This window comes from Salvelinus namaycush, chromosome 34 (genome assembly GCF_016432855.1).
Source record: "Salvelinus namaycush isolate Seneca chromosome 34, SaNama_1.0, whole genome shotgun sequence".
NCBI classification, from domain to species: domain Eukaryota; kingdom Metazoa; phylum Chordata; class Actinopteri; order Salmoniformes; family Salmonidae; genus Salvelinus; species Salvelinus namaycush.
In genome coordinates this window covers 12,147,353-12,165,088 of record NC_052340.1, presented here as the reverse complement: position 1 = coordinate 12,165,088, position 17,736 = coordinate 12,147,353, and the positions used below count along the sequence as shown (strand labels likewise).

Genomic DNA, 17,736 nt, shown 5'->3' with positions numbered 1-17,736 from the left:
TTGTTTCCTTACTCGAGTTGATTTAGTCAAATGGCAATACCATGAATTATCTGATCAGCGCTCATGAAAAGTAAGTACAGGATTGAGTGTTTAATTAAGATGCATGGGTTTTTGTCGGCTCTAAAACGTTGCTAACTTCAGCTAAATGTATGTTTTGTGCACAGGTCGCATCCATTCAATTAGCAAGGCTAGGCACCTGACATTAGGAAAAGTCATTGGCAACATACTTATTGGAAACCGGGACCTGATTCGCTAGCTAGCTACTGTAGGTAGCTAATTTGGCTATAGATTATTACTTAGATGTCAACACTGTTGGCTAAATTGCTAGCTAATACTAAACTCCAGCTAATGTAAACTGTTTGGTTAGCGTCTTGGCTAAGTAGGTGGAAGTTGAATACTATGCAACACTATTCTGGATAGCAAGGTGGTTAAGCAGGTCTTAGATCATAACAGTGCAAATAACTATTACTGGAACTATGTTGCTCTAATTCAATGAATTTTTCTTTGTATTTAATTTTCTATCAACCCTGTTCCCTACCTCTCATTTGGGTGCTGATCATCAGACAGGAGTCTGTGGCTACCTGGTCTCAGTGCTGTAAGGGCCTTTTCTTCTCCTGGAGGCCCCACTCCTCCTTTTACCACCCTGTCTGTCAGTCAACCTACCACAGCTGTCACTCACGTAGAGCTGCACCGACCAGAGAAACGCAATGCCATGAATAAAGCCTTCTGGAGGTAACACCTGGCCCAAACATCACTACTTGAACACAGCTGGAGCGTTCCTGTTTTTCTAGTTGTACTTTTGTGTAGTCCAGCACTACAGCACGGTGTTCATGAATTTATTTGAATCATATATGTCTTAAATGTGTTTTCTCTTCCACCGTACACCCCCATTTTCTCTCAGAGAAATGGTGGAGTGCTTTACACAGATAGCTGGGGACCCGGATTGCCAGGTGGTTGTCGTCTCAGGTGCTGGAAAAGTTTTCACAGCTGGTAAGATGTTTCCCAAAGGCTTACAATTGTCTCATGTTGAACTGGGTGATGCTTATCAATAGGATGTAACAGCAATATACCAAACATAACAGTATACCAGTAAAAAAAAAAATATTTCGGATTATGACTGTGTGTAGGCGTTGACTTCATGGACATGGCCAGTGAAGTCTTACAGCCTGAGGGGGACGACATGGCCAGGACTTCCTGGAACATGCGACGCATCATCGCCAAGTACCAGGAAACTGTCATTGAAACGGTCTATATGAACTTGTGAAATACTTACTCCTGCACGTTATGTTAGGGATTGATAGCGGACAAGTAGGCAAATGCATTCTCTCTCTTTTCCACCATCCCATTTCTTCTTGTAGTGTCCAAAGCCTGTGGTTGTGGCAGTGCAGGGCGCTTGTGTTGGAGGAGGTGAGCTTTGGTGGTGTATTATTGATTTGCTTGTGACAGTGAAGTCTTGCAAAAGCCTTCATATATTATTAATTCTTTCCAAATGTGATTCTCTTCTCCCGTGAAGGTGTTCTGCAATAAAACTGTAAAGGCTTGTCATGTGATAACGTGTGTTCCGTTAGGAGTGGATCTGATCACAGCCTGTGATATCCGTCTCTGCACTCAGGATGCCTGGTTTCAGGTGAAGGTAAATGGGCTTAAATATCCCCAATGATCAACTCCATGAGGACCAAGGTCCAGGGGACATCTAAAGGCCTTTGCAGACTGTATGTCGGATTCAGCCTTTTACGATTATAACGTCAGACTGAGATGTAACCAAATTAAAGTCTTTATATCAACCTGGCCAGATTGAACAATTTGCTTCAGTTCTGTCTTCATTCTGCGATTGGCTTGCGAGGCTATGTCAGCCGACATAAACTGCAGCTGTGTATTTCATCTGCACATGTGCCTACAGCGCAAGCCTAACTATGCTTATGTGCGGAAAAGTAGGTGTCTTAGAAATAGTTTTCACATGCAGACTTTATATGTCCGAACTCTGAATTAAATACGCTTCCCCAAAATAACACTGTCACTGGTAGAATGCATTTATCAAAATCTCATCAGGTAGCCGGATTTCAAATGTCATGTAAACCAGATTATTAGGGAAATCGCTCTTCTTGCACAGCATGTAAACGTTTAGATCAAACTATTATATTCATCTGACTATTCACTATCGTATTATTGGGTGCACACTCAGACAGTGTTCCTATTGGTCAGTCACCACGATCGACATCAGCCACACTACATGATAAAGGCAAAACAAATCTGACACTGCCAGAACTTTGTCGGACTTCACCAGTGGAGGCTACTGAGGGGAGGACGGCTCATAATGGCCGGAATGAGGTGAACGGAATACTATCAAACATGTTTTTGTGTGTTTGATACCATTCCATTCACTCCATTTCAGCCATTATTTTGAGCAGTCCTCCCCTCAGCAGCCTCCACTGGACCGCACGTAGTGGTACTTAAATCGGCAGACCTAGACCCTGTCACACCGAACGAGCCAAGATGTTCAACAATCGTTTACGACCTAAGAATTTGCCCACGACCTGGACAGTTTGTCTGGGACTGCAAAATCGTACCGTCTACAATGGCCCAAACTGGTAGCTGTTTTCATATGTGTTTTCTGTAGCAACCACCAGGGGGACTCTCATAGTAAAGGATAGGCAGAATGATGAGAAAAATGTACTTGTGCATTCTGCATTGTATCTCTGAGTGATGTGAAAGGTCTGCCTCTCTTACAGGAAGTGGATATAGGCCTAGCAGCTGACGTTGGCACTCTGCAGCACCTACCTAAAGTCATTGGGAGCCACAGGTAAGAGCAAGCATTTGATATGCTTTCATTACAACACAATGCTGTGTGGTAGTCCCTTAGCTTGCATACATACACCCAGGAACAATGAGTGCTGCCAAGTATTGTATAATATTCCTGCTTCTCCATTCTGGTGAATGAATTGGCTCTGACAGCGAGGAAGATGTACGCCGATGAGGCCAAGGAAAGTGGATTAGTCAGGTATGGATACAGTGTGCGTGTGTATTTGTTGCGTATGCGTGTTGATTTTGTGTATTCATACACTCTTTCCCTGTGTAGCCGTGTATTTCCGGACAAGGAGGCGTTGATGGCTGGAGCTCTGGAGATGGCAGGGGAGATAGCAGGCTGCAGCCCTGTGGCTGTCCAGGGAACCAAGGTCAACCTGATCTACTCCAGAGACCACAGTGTGGCAGAGGGCCTGAACTACATGGTGAGGCTCAATACTACAAGGATGCTCACAACACCACACACATCAGTGTGGCAACAACATAGGCTATCAAAAACACAAACCCAAGAAAGATACCCATGGGCCTCTTAAACAAGTGTAGTTTTCTGATAAGGTGGGTGGGTAACTGTATCCTACTAGGGGGCACATTTTATAAAGTAGATATCATTGGAAGTCCAAAATCTGACATGTAAAAATAAAAAAGGTTTGAATGTATTACTCACTGAGACTGAGAGTTCAGTATCTCTCTCCTTCGGTCTTCAGGCAAGGTCAAATGAACTAATGTATACAATTGTTATGTCTCTGCGTCCAGTATAATGTAAGTTAGATGTAGTTTGGGGCGTTAGCGCTAGATTTCCAGTCTTTGCGCTAAGCTAGTTAGCGTTGGCTCGCGTAGATACCTCGTAACTTCCTTCATACTGAGCAGAGAGACATGCAAATGGTATCCACGAAGTTCATCCGACTCTGGGTAGTTAGATAAAGGGCGCCATTAACAAAATTCTCAACGATCAATTTAAACAAATATAAAAATGACCTCCTGCCTGCATATGTTTGTGTGTTGGTGCCTTTTTGTTTGTATTGTAACGACCCTGGGTTTATAAGCGCGGAAATCGACTCTGCCGCTCGAGCATGCTTTTGCGGCACAGTCGATAGCGCGCCGGACCTCGGGCTAGGAGGTCGAGGGTTCGAGACTTGCTCCCTGCTGTTTCATTACACTGGTGTCAGAAGTGGGATCGGACCTCGCATCCACGACAGTGCGTGTGCTTGGCCGGTGAGCGCGTTCCTGTAAGACGTAAAGTCGCAAGGACGCGCTCTTTGAAAGGAGGGAGTAGTGTAACGACCCTGGGTTTATAAGCGCGGAAATCGACTCTGCTGCTCGAGCATGCTTTTGCGGCACAGTCGATAGCGCGCCGGACCTCGGGCTAGGAGGTCGAGGGTTCGAGACTTGCTCCCTGCTGTTTCATTACAGTATAAATCACCCAGAGCTGTCTGTAAACATTTAACATTTACATTTAAGTCATTTAGCAGACGCTCTTATCCAGAGCGACTTACAAATTGGTGCATTCACCTTATGATATCCAGTGGAACAACCACTTTACAATAGTGCATCTAACTCTTTTAAGGGGGAGGGGGGGGTTAGAAGGATTACTTTATCCTATCCTAGGTATTCCTGTAAAGATGTGTTATTGCTGGCTCTGCATGCAGGATTCAGGTTTGGTACTCAACCAACCACCCTCACACTGTTGTAAATGTACATAAATGATTGCATCATAAAAATGAACTGAGCTAAAGTGCCCTGTTTCTACATGTTAAGTGTTTGTGCTGAGTTTTAGGCTTTGGGCATACAATTCAATACCTAAATATGAAACTTAAGAATCTTTCACCAAGCCAATGCTCATAGCGTCGCGTTCCAGTTTGGACCACTGCCACCGTTGGAGGAGATATGCCTATTGCCCAGACTCACTTCCCGCGTCTTCATTACGCTCAATTGCCAACTTGTTGACTATAAATACGCACAGTGGGCATCAGGGGAGCCCTGGGGTGGACTAAAAACTTTGGTCGAGCCTTAAAAGCAGAGATTCTCCATTGCATTGAGACGGCAAGGTGATCTGACCATAGTGTAGACCTATATCAGTCGGTCAGAGGTCGTAGTTGGAGGCCTGAAGATGCTTCTGTCTCCCAGCCGTTGTATCATCCTCCTTCTCCTTGTCAACTCCGTCTATTCTGGTACGTTAACGATCCATACTGACCTGAGCATTTTTTTTTTTTAAGACTTAAATGATCAAATTCATGAGATGGCAGAGGGGTAGGTTGAGGAACCCTTGTTTCTAGGAAACCATACACAAAATTAATAATTTGAACAAATATTTAGGAAGAGGTCATTTCATTAACAAACCACATGGAACAAGTGGTAAGCAAGCTGGGTTTAAAAAACAACTGTTTTTCACCAAGTTAAATGAAATTGTGTTAGAGGTTTCATGATGCTTGTATTGAAACAAAAGTTGATAATTTTAAGATTGTTTTATACATCAGTTGTGGTCTCTTTACGCTTCAGTATGAGGTCCTAAACCTAGCATGATAGTGCATCCTTGTATCTCTATGGGCTAATATAATATGCACTTTGGTCAAATATAATTTGAATGCATAGGCCTATAGTTTTAAATATTGAGGTGAATCCATAAAATTGTCGTGTTCAGAGAAACGAAATTGGCTAATGTATAGGCTATAATTAGATAATTATGCAAAATGTGAAATTGGCTACTTAGAAATTGAGCCGCTTCTATATCTGGAAAAGTTGATTCTGTTCCTGACTACATGGTTTATTATTACTTTAAGTATGTTTGAATTATAATAAAACCCATGAAAATAAAATTAACATGGGATTGGCTGTCGAATATGAATTAGACCGATAAGAGTGTGACAGAGGGTTATACCTTATGAGCAAAAGCGATGTGCTGAAGCCATCGGAATTCATACAAAATTGTATCCAATCCTAAAAAGGTCTGTGACACGTTTGGATACCAATTTTTGTAGAACGAAATGTGAAAGATAATTGTAGTAATTGTTATGGAGTGGAATATGTGCACATTCTGATTTTCAAGTCTCAGGAGGCTCTCGTGGTTTGACCAACAACTACGCGCGTAATGTAGCTCCATATGCGTCTTTACGCGCAACTACAAAGATTGATCTAATCGTATTATCTCTATCTTTGCCCGTCCTTCTCTGTCCCTCTCGTCTTTTGCAGTGGTGTAACGTACTTAAGTTAAAATGCTTTAAAGTACTACTTAAGTAGTTTTGGGGGGTATCTGTACTTTACTATTTATATTTTTGACAACTTTGCCTTTTACTTCACTACATTCCTAAAAAAAAAAAAATTACTTTTTACTCCGTACATTTTCCCTGACAACCCAAAGTACTCCTTATATTTTGAATGCTTAGCAGAACAAGAAAAGTGTGAAATTCACGCGCTTATCAAGAGAACACGTGGTAATCAGTACTGCCTATGCTCTGACGGACTCACTAAACACAAATGCATCTTTTGAAAATAATGTCTCAATGTTGGAGTCTGCCCCTGGCATTCCGTACATTTTAAAAACAAGAACATGGTGCCGTCCGATTTGCTTAATATAAGAAATTTGAAATTATTTATACTTTTACTTTTTATATTTAAGTATATTTTACCAATTAAATGTACTTTTGATACTTAAGTATATTTAAAACCAAATACTTAACTTTTACTCAAGTAGTATTTTACTGGGTGACTTTTACTTGAGTAACTTTCTATTAAGGTATCTAAACTTGACTCAAGTATGACAATTGGGTACTTTTTCCACCACTGGTCTTTTGCTATGTCATATCACATTTTATATTTCATAGGACGAGTTCTGAGGAAGATTAAGGAGCGCGTGCGTAAAATTCAGTATGAAAAAGCGAAGAAGAATGTGCTGATGAGCGCAGTCAACGGGCATAAACCCATATGCGAAGTGAGAGACGGGAAAATTCACCAACCCCTGGACCACTTCGACAGTCAAAACGATGAAACCTTTCCTCAGGTGACCCACCACCGAAACATGCACCTACAGTGAGGTCCAGAAGTATTTGGACAGTGACACATTTTTTGTTGTTTTGGCTCTGTTCTCCAGCACTTTGGATTTTAAATGATACAAAGACTGAGGTCAACGTGCAGACTGTCAGCTTTAATTTGAGGGTATTTTCATCCATAGGGTGACAGCACTTTTTGTACATAGCAGCCCCCCCCCCATTTTAGGGAATCAAAAGTATTAGGACAAATTCACTTGTGTGTATTAGAGTATTCAAAAGTTTAGTATTTGGTTTCATTCCTAGCATGCAATGACTACAGCTTGTGATTACAAACTTGTTGAAAGCATTTGCAGTTTGTTTTGTTCTCTTATTCTCTCGCTTCCTCTCCCTTTCTCTCACCCTCTCTCTCTCTCAGAGGTTTTTAGTGAATGAAGCCTATTGGGAGCGTCCTCATGGCCCAGTGTTCCTGTTCATCGGAGGGGAGGGCCCCATCTCTGAGTTCGATGTGCTGGCAGGTAAACACTAAGCTTCCCCGTCACGTTCTTAAGTAATATGAAAAGAAAATGGAAATGCATTGACACGATATGTTAGACTTACATAGGTGTTATGAATATGATACTTGTATTTAGTTACAAGTCAGTGCCTGTTCTTTGGTTTTTGTCTTGTTGATACCTCTACCAACTCTTAACCTCCCCCTATTTCTCCTCTTTGCTCCTGCTTTGTGTGTATCTGTAGGCCACCATGTGGACATGGCTGAGGAGCACGGGGCCCTGCTTGTGGCCCTGGAGCATCGTTTCTACGGCGAGAGCATCAACAAAGACGGCCTGGAGACTGAGAATCTGGGAGACCTGTCCAGCCAGCAGGCGTGAGTACTGGTGGGAGGAGGGAGTCAATGTGTTGACGTTGAATCAATGTGGAAAACTGATTGGATTTGCAAAAAGTCATCAATGTGAGGGAATTTATCATTTTTTTCACCCACCTTTGAACCTAAACTCAATGACATTTTTTGGGATTTCATGTTGAATTCACATTAGTAACTAACTTGACAACTCAACCAAATGTAAATGCTGAGCGCATTTGTGTGTGCTTGAATTGGGCAGAGATTCAATTTCATTTTCTCTGCCATCTCTTGGTTTCCAGTCTCGCTGACATCGCAGAATTCCATCAATACATCAGCGATCGCTTTGACCTCTCCGACAAAAATACCTGGATCAGCTTCGGAGGTTCCTATGCTGGGGCCTTGTCTGCCTGGCTCAGGGGAAAGGTCTTTATTTATACTTAGGACTGGACAGCAGTGTTACTGTATGCTGGTCTACTGTATTCCATGGTAATAATACTAAATAATGTTCTCTGTTCCTGCTCTTTCAGTTCCCCCACCTGGTCTATGGTGCTGTGGCCTCCTCCGCTCCTGTCAAAGCCAAACTGGACTTCTCCGCCTTCAACAAAGTAAAGATCTCATCATTAGTACTACTTGTAGTATTAGTACAAGTAGTAATAGTAGTAGTAGTAGACATACTAGTAACTGTTGCACTGTTTATAGTGTTAATAGCACGGTAGATGTGATGTTCAGCTGTACAGACAACGGTGGAAACAACCCGTGGTGTTGCTCTCTTCTAGGTGGTGGGTCTTAGTCTTACGGATGAGGACGTTGGAGGTTCAGATAAGGTTTGAGAACATTTACAGTAGATGTGGGCGCTTGAAATCATGTGTTGGAGTGTCTGACTGTATGAGTCTCCTACTGTGTGATTTGACTCTCTCTGTCTCCTTGTTACTGTCTCTCTCTCTCCGCTGCCCCCCCCCCCCCTTTCTCGCTCTCTCCTTCAGTGTGTGGGGGACATCTCAGAGGCCTTTGCTGCCGTGGAGGCCGCCCTGTTTGCGGGGAACGCCACTGAGGTTGGGAAGGACTTTGGGTGCTGTGAGACCCCTGAGGATCTGGAGGACCAGATCGAGCTGATGCAGAGCCTGGCTGACATCGTCATGGGAACCGTGGCATACAACGAGGAGGGGGGCATCCTGACTATTGAGGAGCTCTGTGACATCATGACCAATGAGACAGAGACCTTCGATTCGGAGACTGAGGCCTACGACCGGCTGATCAAACTGGTGCAGGTATTAGGTGTATTGTACATATTCAAACACACACACAAATGTATGCACACACATACACACACACACACGGCCTCACACACACACACACACACACACACACACACATTCAGTTGTACCTGACTAGGTATCCACCTTTCCCCCCCACACACACATGGCCCCACATACACACACACGCACACGCACACACACACAGCCCCACACACACAGCTCCACAGACACACACAGCCCCACAGTGACAATTCTTTGATTAACCAGCAGAGGGCTGTATTGAGCTACAGTTGTGCATCCCCTTGCCTTGACTGATGCAGAACAGTCAGAACACTTACTGTGTTTGTGTGCATGCATATTTATGTGTGTGTGTGTGTGTGCGTTTATTAGATAGACCGTGCCACTGGCGAGGAGCCCTGTCTGGATGCGTCCCACAAGCAGACCATCAAGGACTTGAGTGACACCAATCTGGACTCTGCCTACAATGGAGAGAGACAGTGGTACTACCAGACCTGCACCGAGTTCGGCTTCTGTGAGTAACGCTCCACCACACAACACTGTCAGTCCTAGAGGAGAAATAGTGAGGTCTGAAATTATTCATGCCTTTTGATAAAGATGAACAATAATGACCGTATAAAATAAATAATTCAAATACTGAGCTACAGTATATTGTATGCAAAAAAAATGGGAAATTATATTATTTTATACTAAAACAATTGCTCAGAAAAATAGATTTAAACCTCTAAAAGGTAGGGGTCCAAATTATCCACACCCCTAAAAATTCTTATAAATAAAGTAGTCAAAAGTTTAGTATTTGGTCTCATATCCCTAGCACGCAGTGCCTACAGCAAGCTTGTGACTCTACAAACTTGTTGGATGTATTTTCAGTTCGTTCTGGTTGTGTTTCAGATTATTTCGACCCTATAGAAATGACTGGTAAATAATATATTGTGTCATTTTGGAGTCACGTTATTATAAATAAGCATAGATAATAAGAATGTTTCTAAACACATCTACAGTAATGTGGATGCTACCATGATTAGGTATAATTCTGAATGAATTGTGAATAATGATGATTGAGAAAGATACAGAGGGTCAAAGATCATACCCCCAAGACATGCTAACCTCCCCTGTTATTGGGAGCATCCACATTACTGTAGAAGCATTTCGCTACACTCGCATTAACATCTGCTAACCATGTGTATGTGACCAATCAAATATGATTTGATATGGGACCAAATACTTTTAGTGTAAAATAAAATAATATAATTTCCCAATTTTTTTGGAGCATACAATATAGCTCAGTATTTGAATAATTCATTGCTCATCTTTATCAAGGATGTCAATAATTTTGAACCCCGCTACATTTACCAAGCTCAAGTCCCCTAGTATAACCAAGGTAGTTGCTTCAGTCAGGGAGTTGAGTGCTCACAGCACTGGAGGGTGAAAAAAAACAGGTCCAGAGTTCATTTCCCCCTAAGCAGCACATTCATAAGCCCAATGCATTAACACTAGCTGTACAAAGCGCCCACTCTTTGGTACAATATCACTCATTATATGATCAGTATTACTATATGCCCATAGCCACTCAGCTGTATCTTACATTACAGAAATAGAACTACACATCATAATTCAATAGGAATTCATTGTATTTCTATGGCTTACATCATCATTGTTTTGTTGTAACAGTCCAGACGTGTGAGGACGCCAGCTGTCCCTTCTCCCGCATGCTGACCCTACAGGCTCAGACTGACCTGTGTCCTGAGGTGTTCAACATCCCCCAGCACAGTCTGCCCGGACACATCGCCTTCACCAACAAGTACTATGGAGGAGACCACCCCGACACCGACAGGGTGCTCTATGTCAACGGTGAGCAGAGACTTCACAGATAGATACAGTAGATAAGGGATATCTAGTCAGCTGCACAACTGAATGAATTCAGCTGAAATGTGTCTTCAGCTTTTAAACCCAACCCCTCTGAATCAGAGAGGTGCAGGGGGCTGCCTTCATCGACGTCATCGGTGCCCGGGGAGCAGTTGTTGTTCAAGGGCAGAACAGAAGATTTTTCCACCTTGCCGGATCTGGGATTTGAACCAGCGACCTTTCAGTTACTTGCCCAACCACTAGATAGATAGATAGAGGTTTAAACCATTACCTCTCATTACATCATAGTGTAATTTAAACCCACTGGCAGTGAATCAATGTGCTGTGTCTATGTGAGTGATTGTGTGACAGCAGACGGGGTTAGTGGGAGGAGCTATAGGAGGACGGGCTCAATGTAATGGCTGGAATGGCATCAATGGAACGGTATCAAAAACATCAAGCGTATGGAAACCACAATGAGCCCACCCTCCTATAGCTCCTCCCACCAGCCTCCTCTGTGTGACAGTCAGTATATGACCTGTCCCTCTGGTCTGTGACCTCTGTCAGGTGACATTGACCCCTGGCACGAGCTCAGCGTCCTGGAAGAGGACTTGGACAAGGAGGACGAAGACATGACCATCCTCATCGAGGGCACCGCCCACTGTGCCGACATGAACCCCGATGGCGTCGCAGACCGCCCCGCCCTGAAGCAGGCCCGCAAGGTACCGCACACGGCAGGCTAGACAACACTAAATTGATATAACTGAGAGAGACACTGACTGTGAGCTTTGGCGGCACATGAAGAAAATGTATGCTTCAGAACTGTACAGTATGTCTCAATTGAACACTTTGGGCCGGTTTCCCAAAAACAAAAAAGCATGGTCAATGGTCAATAGCTTTTGAGTCGAGGACTAATCTTAATCTGTGTGGAGGAAACTGCCCCATAGTCTATATTATTTTAAAACTTCTCTTCCCCTCATCCTGATTTGTCTTTTCTCTCTGGTTGTCAGGCCATTGAGAGGAAGGTTGCCAAGTGGCTGAAGGAAGCTGCCAGGAAGCTTATGGACTGATGCACCCAACGACAGGTCATCTGATCACTCAGCCAATCAAACTGATCTGACCTGGTTGTACTGCGGTGACCCCTCCTCCTCTTCCTGTAGCTCCGTGCTCATATTGCACATTTCCGTACCATTACTATAACCACAACTATGGCCCCTACAGCAAATCACTTTATGTGTGTGCATGTGCTTGTTTGTGTGTGTCAAACTTTGGGCAGTGAATCACATGGTGCTGTTTCCTGAGCCCATCTCCTCATGTTTATTCCCATGATGATCACATGACCATTGGGTCAGGTCCTCTAAGGTGGCGTTCTTCTGGTGGTTTTTCTAACGTTTTTAGTGTTTTTCTTAAGTTTTTATAGTGTGCTTGAATTTACTCCAGTATATAAGTTTCAGGGCAGGTGGGGCAGAGCCCCACGTGTTTTGAGCCCCACGTGTTTTGAGCCCCACGTGTTTTGAGCCCCACGTGTTTTGAGCCCCACGTGTTTTGAGCCCCACATTTTTAGCAAAAAAATTATAATAATAATTTGTATTTGTATTTTTTTGGACTTGCCTGTTTTGCATGTTATTTTGGCATTAATACGTGTTATATATCAGTTTGCTAACAATATAAAAAATATATATAAATGATTGAGTTAATAAAGCAGCACACAAACATGGTCACTTTTTTGTTTTCTTGAGTAAGGCAGCTCCAAAATGCAGGTGTTTCAGCCTAGCTCAGTGCTTTCTGTGGTGGTGTGGCAAGCCAGAAGAAAATACGGAGCGTTGCGCTGTGATTGACTCAGTGTTCTGTCACTCCTGAGGACACTGCGTCACTGCCAAGTCTAAGGGTAGACCTGACATCATCATGATTTAACCTTTTTTTCCTGAGTTCCCAGGTGTCTTGAAAGCACCATAAATCCAGAGAATGCCAAACTGATGACAAAGTTTGATGACAAAATTTGCCCGCGAAGGATCGCAGCGCCACCTTTCTGTTCAAGTGAGCACAGCACAACAAGATGAGTTCAAACATGTCTTGTATGCTGCTGCATAAATGATGTAGTATACCAGGGAGATATGTATACTGTAGCTAAGAAAGTAATACTAAGTGTATGTTGTGTAGTAAGCTGTTAGTAGCCCATGTGCCTCACCCTAATCATTTGGTCTATTTTCACCTCTTAATTTGACATACTGTTCTGACTTGGTGGTGCACATGTAGCCTATAACCTGTTTTTGAGAAATGTAAGCATAGAATATTGTAAGCGCTTCCATGTCTGCTTATATGCCCCCTTTATTTATCCTATGGTTCTGACTTGGTGTACAAGGAGAACACTGTGTACAAGGAGAACACATGTTCTGAATTCTGTCGCTGTACATTTCAAAAGTGCAGATCAAATAGTTATATTTTTAAATGTAAATGGTTTAAATTGAACCTTTATTTAACTAGGCAAGTCAGTTAAGAACAAATGACGGCCTGTAGTCCACGATCAACTCCTTTGTCTTGCTCACATTTAGGGAGAGGTTGTTGTCCTGGCACCACACTGCCAGGTCTCTGACCTCCCTATAGGCTGTCTCATCGTTGTCGGTGATCAGGCCTACCACTGTTGTGTCGTCAGCAAACTTAATGATGGTGTTGGAGTCGTACTTGGCCACGCAGTCGTGGGTGAACGTGTTGAGGATCAGCGTGGTAGATGTGTTCTTGCCTACCCTTACCACCTAGGAGTTAATTTTGTTTAATACTGTGAGCTTGAAAATGATCATCAGTAAATGTTTGCTGATAATCTGGTGTCTATTTTCTGTGGATTGTGGGATTTTGTCTTTGACTAAAATTCATTTCAAATCAAATCAAGTTTATTTTATATAGCCCTTCGTACATCAGCTAATATCTTGAAGTGCTGTACAGAAACCCAGCCTAAAACCCCAAACAGCAAGCAATGCAGGTGTAGAAGCACGTTGGCTAGGAAAAACTCCCTAGAAAGGCCAAAACCTAGGAAGAAACCTAGAGAGGAACCAGGCTATGAGGGGTGGCCAGTCCTCTTCTGGCTGTGCCGGGTGGAGATTATAACAGAACATGGCCAAGATGTTCAAATGTTCATAAATGACCAGCATGGTCAAATAATAAAAAATTTGAAATTCATTTCAACCCAAAAACAGTTGTTAGCATTTTGTTCGTTAGTCCAGTTACTACAATCCCAGAAAAATGTGCATGTCAGCAGTCGAGTTGTCGAGATGGAGCACTTTCAGTACAGAGCAAAAACTGTGGTGATTATAAATTATATTCAAATGGCTAAATACTCAAAGATAGTTTTTGAGTAAAATATCCCTTTTTTAATTGTTTTAATCTTTACTCTCAGCAGGGGGCGCTAATGCTATACACATATACCCAGTCAATGGCAAATATCCAGCAAATAAAAACACTATTGTGTTTGAGTTTGTTTACATGCATGTTTGTGTGGTCTTCATGAATACATTGACATAAACAATATATGTGTCTGTATATGTTGAGATATTTAGCACCATGTGTGTCTTTGTGTGTGATTAATTATTTTGCACTGTGAGTGTGTGGGTATCTGATCTGTAAGTGTGTGGATCCTGTCATGTGTGCATCCAAAAGAGTGTGTGTGTATGTATGTGTCATTTTTTGTCTGCATCATTGAGGTGTGTGTGTGTGTGTGTGTGTGTGTTACGAGAGAGGTGAGCAAGAGCCAGTTGTCCCAAGGCCATCTGTTTCCATGTGGGGTGGAGGGGTGGTGATGGTCCTGCTGCTCAGGCCTGCCCCTCGCTGATTGATGATCTCCACCCCCCCGGATTCGACCAGGTCACGACCTCCCACCACTGACCACCCTACAGCGAGAGCTCAAACACACACGCACCCATGCACACAACTCCTATATTTGTTTATACACTACAGTTTATTTTCTAGTTTACGGGGACACACACACATAATAACACACACACACACTCTCAAATGTACTATACTTCCATGCACAAAGTACCCACCCACATGGACCCTCTCAATGTGAACACATACAGTGTGGCTTTGATTCACTCACACACATGCACACCATTTCCGTTGTGCTTGTCTCTCTGGTGGATGTTTGAATTATAGTTGTGTGGAATGATAAGGTCTTAACTACTTCACGGGTTGGAACTGGAGTGAGTACACACAGTGAGTACACACAAGGACTATTTGGCATGCATATATTCTTATTTGAATGAAAGGCACACATGTTCTCCAACACTGGACCAGAGAGAGAGATGATCACGTATTTCCCACAGATCAGAGACCCACAAAGAATTTGAAAACAAATCAAACATTGATAAACTCCCATATCTGTTAGGTGAAATACTGCCCTGTGCAGTAAAGGACAAGAAAAGGACAATCAGGAGCACATTGTAAATACAACCTATCTGTTTATTTATCTGTTCATACTTCAACTACTTGCACATTGTTACGAGACTGTACATAGCCAATAATATAACATTTGAAATATATTATTTTAAAACTTTAGTGAGTCATTTTTACTAATGTTTCCCTTGTTTATTTCCCTTTGGTTTATTGTCTATTCCATTTGCTTTGGCAATGTAAAGAGAGAGAGAGAGAGAATAACCTTCTGAGATACTCGTACATAATAACATTACTATATCACATTCTATACATCTATACTAGTATAGGCCTACACCAAATTTGATAACACTGTGCTTTTAGGCCTTCTGACCAACAAACCCCATATCTGTTATGTATTTATTATGCACACCGACATACACACACAAACGCAATCAGCAAGCACTGACAGAGCGACAGGGAATGCTTTTTCTCTCTCTCCCTCTCTCATTCCCTCCCTCCTCTCCTGTCCTCTCCCTCCCCCTCGCCTGTTCTCTTGATCAATGAGTAAGTTCCAGAGCCACTACTATTAATCAGAGCCTATCGGCTATCTGTCTCCCACAACAACCAATCACAGCAGCCCGACAGCTGGCCCGTGACAAATGGAGCTGGGGGGAGGAGGGTAGGAGGGGGGGCACTTTATCTGATCTTAGTCAGGTCACAGCACATCTGCGCTTACAGTTGATTCAAGATGATGATTGAAAAAGCACACAATAATATACACACAAGTGCATAGACAAGTGCACGCTCAACCACCTATAAGAGCGCGCACATGCACACGCATGCACACGCATGCATGCACGCATTTTGACACAAACAAAGGGACACAGCACACACATTAACTCACATACATTTGGTGCTGCATAAAGGAACATCCATGTATGTAGCCGTAAAGGGACGTTTACTAGTTTGCTAGTTTGCATTCCACTGCATTCTCTAGTGCGGTACTTGAAAAATGAATCTGTCACTTGAGGAAGAACTGATCAATGATTCCATGTTCAGCTTGTCTGTTGTTAGAAGTAAACAAACCATGGTCTGTTTCCATGCTGACAGTTGTGAAAACATTCTCAAACAAACACAGATAGACAGCCCCCCCCCCCTCCACACACACACACACACACACATATATACAAATGTATACACACAAACACACTCCCTTCTTTTCCGATGGGCTCCCTAATGCACAGGAGGGCCAATGGGGAGAGCCCTCTCTAATTGACTGCTTTGTGTACAGTTTTGTTCCTGTTCTCTTGACTGTGTTGTTACTGAACCTCCAGTCTCCTCTCCGCTGCCCCGTAGAACTACACAATGGCTGTTTCCTGATAATATCTCCTGAAGTGTACACACGTTCACTACTTCTCACAAATCTAGAAGGCGTCGGATTGGTCGAGGCATGGGTTAGAGGGAGTTTTCACCATATTTCTATATACCAGTCATTTTCTTTCAAATCAGTGAAGGAATGTGAACAAGTGCACACTTTGGGAGGAAGGAGAGAGGTGTCCCACTATCAATGGAACCAACAGTCACTCTTGTAACGGGGCTAAGCGCAACTGTAAACAGTATGATCTACCTGCTGGTTCTGCTATGGCCTCCGTCCTCAAACCTGAGCTTTGATCAAAATAAATAAATGTTTCCTTTGCATCATGACCTATCGCCAAAGATCCATTCAGATATTATTGTTAAGATCAGATTGCATCTCTTGACATTACTTACATTTCTAGCCTGGGTTATCATGGCTCTGGGAGATCTTAATGTGTGACGCAGACCAGGTTCCCGTCAGATTTATGGACCTCTTGACTTCCCTTCTTTCCTTTGCCCCTCTCTTTCTTCTCCCCACATCTGTCCATCTATCATTCCCATGGCCAATGTAAGAGAATTAATCCCTCCATCCCATACCTCACTATCCTGGACAGATGAGAATGTGGAGGAGGGGAGAGAGAGGAGAGGCTTGGATTAGCTTTCATAATATTTCTCTAACATTGAGGGGGAAAACGAGTCAAATTACACATAATATATGCAGGGTTATCGTTCACTTCTCTTAAGGTGGTCGCTTCTTTGATAATACCAACAGGTGTGTGTGTTGGTGTGTGCAGGCCACGGGCCATAGCACAATGTGTGATGGCGTGATGTGAGTGTGTTTGTGTGTGTTTTGCACATGTGTGTACTGGGTATTTGAAACATGTAGATGCACAGTACTTCCAAAGTGCATTAAATTATCTCGATGCAAAAATGTTTCCCTTCATACCAAACAAATGACGTTCTCAACGCTTCGTCTCCTGACCTGGACATTTCAACAAATTATTTTTTGACAACAGCACACATCCACATAACAACATACAGTATCTGATGCAACACTGTTTTAGCAGCCAGACACACACAAACACTCGGAATTCAATACGAAATTCAATAACCTCAAGACAATCAATTAGTTAATGAGGACATTTAATTACTGCAGTACTGGAGGGCGTCTTTTCATGTAATTGTTTGGGGGAAGGACAGAGCAAAAGAAGGGTATGAAACCTTTAACCAATAGTCAAGGCGCTGTATTGGCCAGTCCTCATCTCTTCCA

General features: G+C 42.9%; 1 protein-coding gene and 1 pseudogene across 1 annotated transcript; both read left to right on the top strand.

Moving 5' to 3' along the window:
* Positions 1 to 63: 63 nt before the first annotated feature.
* LOC120029177 lies at positions 64 to 3,570 on the top strand (annotated as a pseudogene).
* A 1,339-nt stretch (positions 3,571 to 4,909) lies between these two features.
* LOC120029175 (thymus-specific serine protease-like) lies at positions 4,910 to 12,304 on the top strand. The gene is made up of 12 exons (XM_038974472.1): positions 4,910 to 4,970; positions 6,621 to 6,796; positions 7,201 to 7,300; positions 7,521 to 7,650; positions 7,926 to 8,049; positions 8,154 to 8,231; positions 8,403 to 8,450; positions 8,610 to 8,894; positions 9,273 to 9,414; positions 10,572 to 10,751; positions 11,313 to 11,467; positions 11,756 to 12,304. Exons 1-12 carry the CDS (start codon positions 4,910 to 4,912, stop codon positions 11,813 to 11,815), a joined length of 1,539 nt encoding a protein of 512 aa, XP_038830400.1. The 3' UTR covers positions 11,816 to 12,304.
* Positions 12,305 to 17,736: the final 5,432 nt, after the last annotated feature.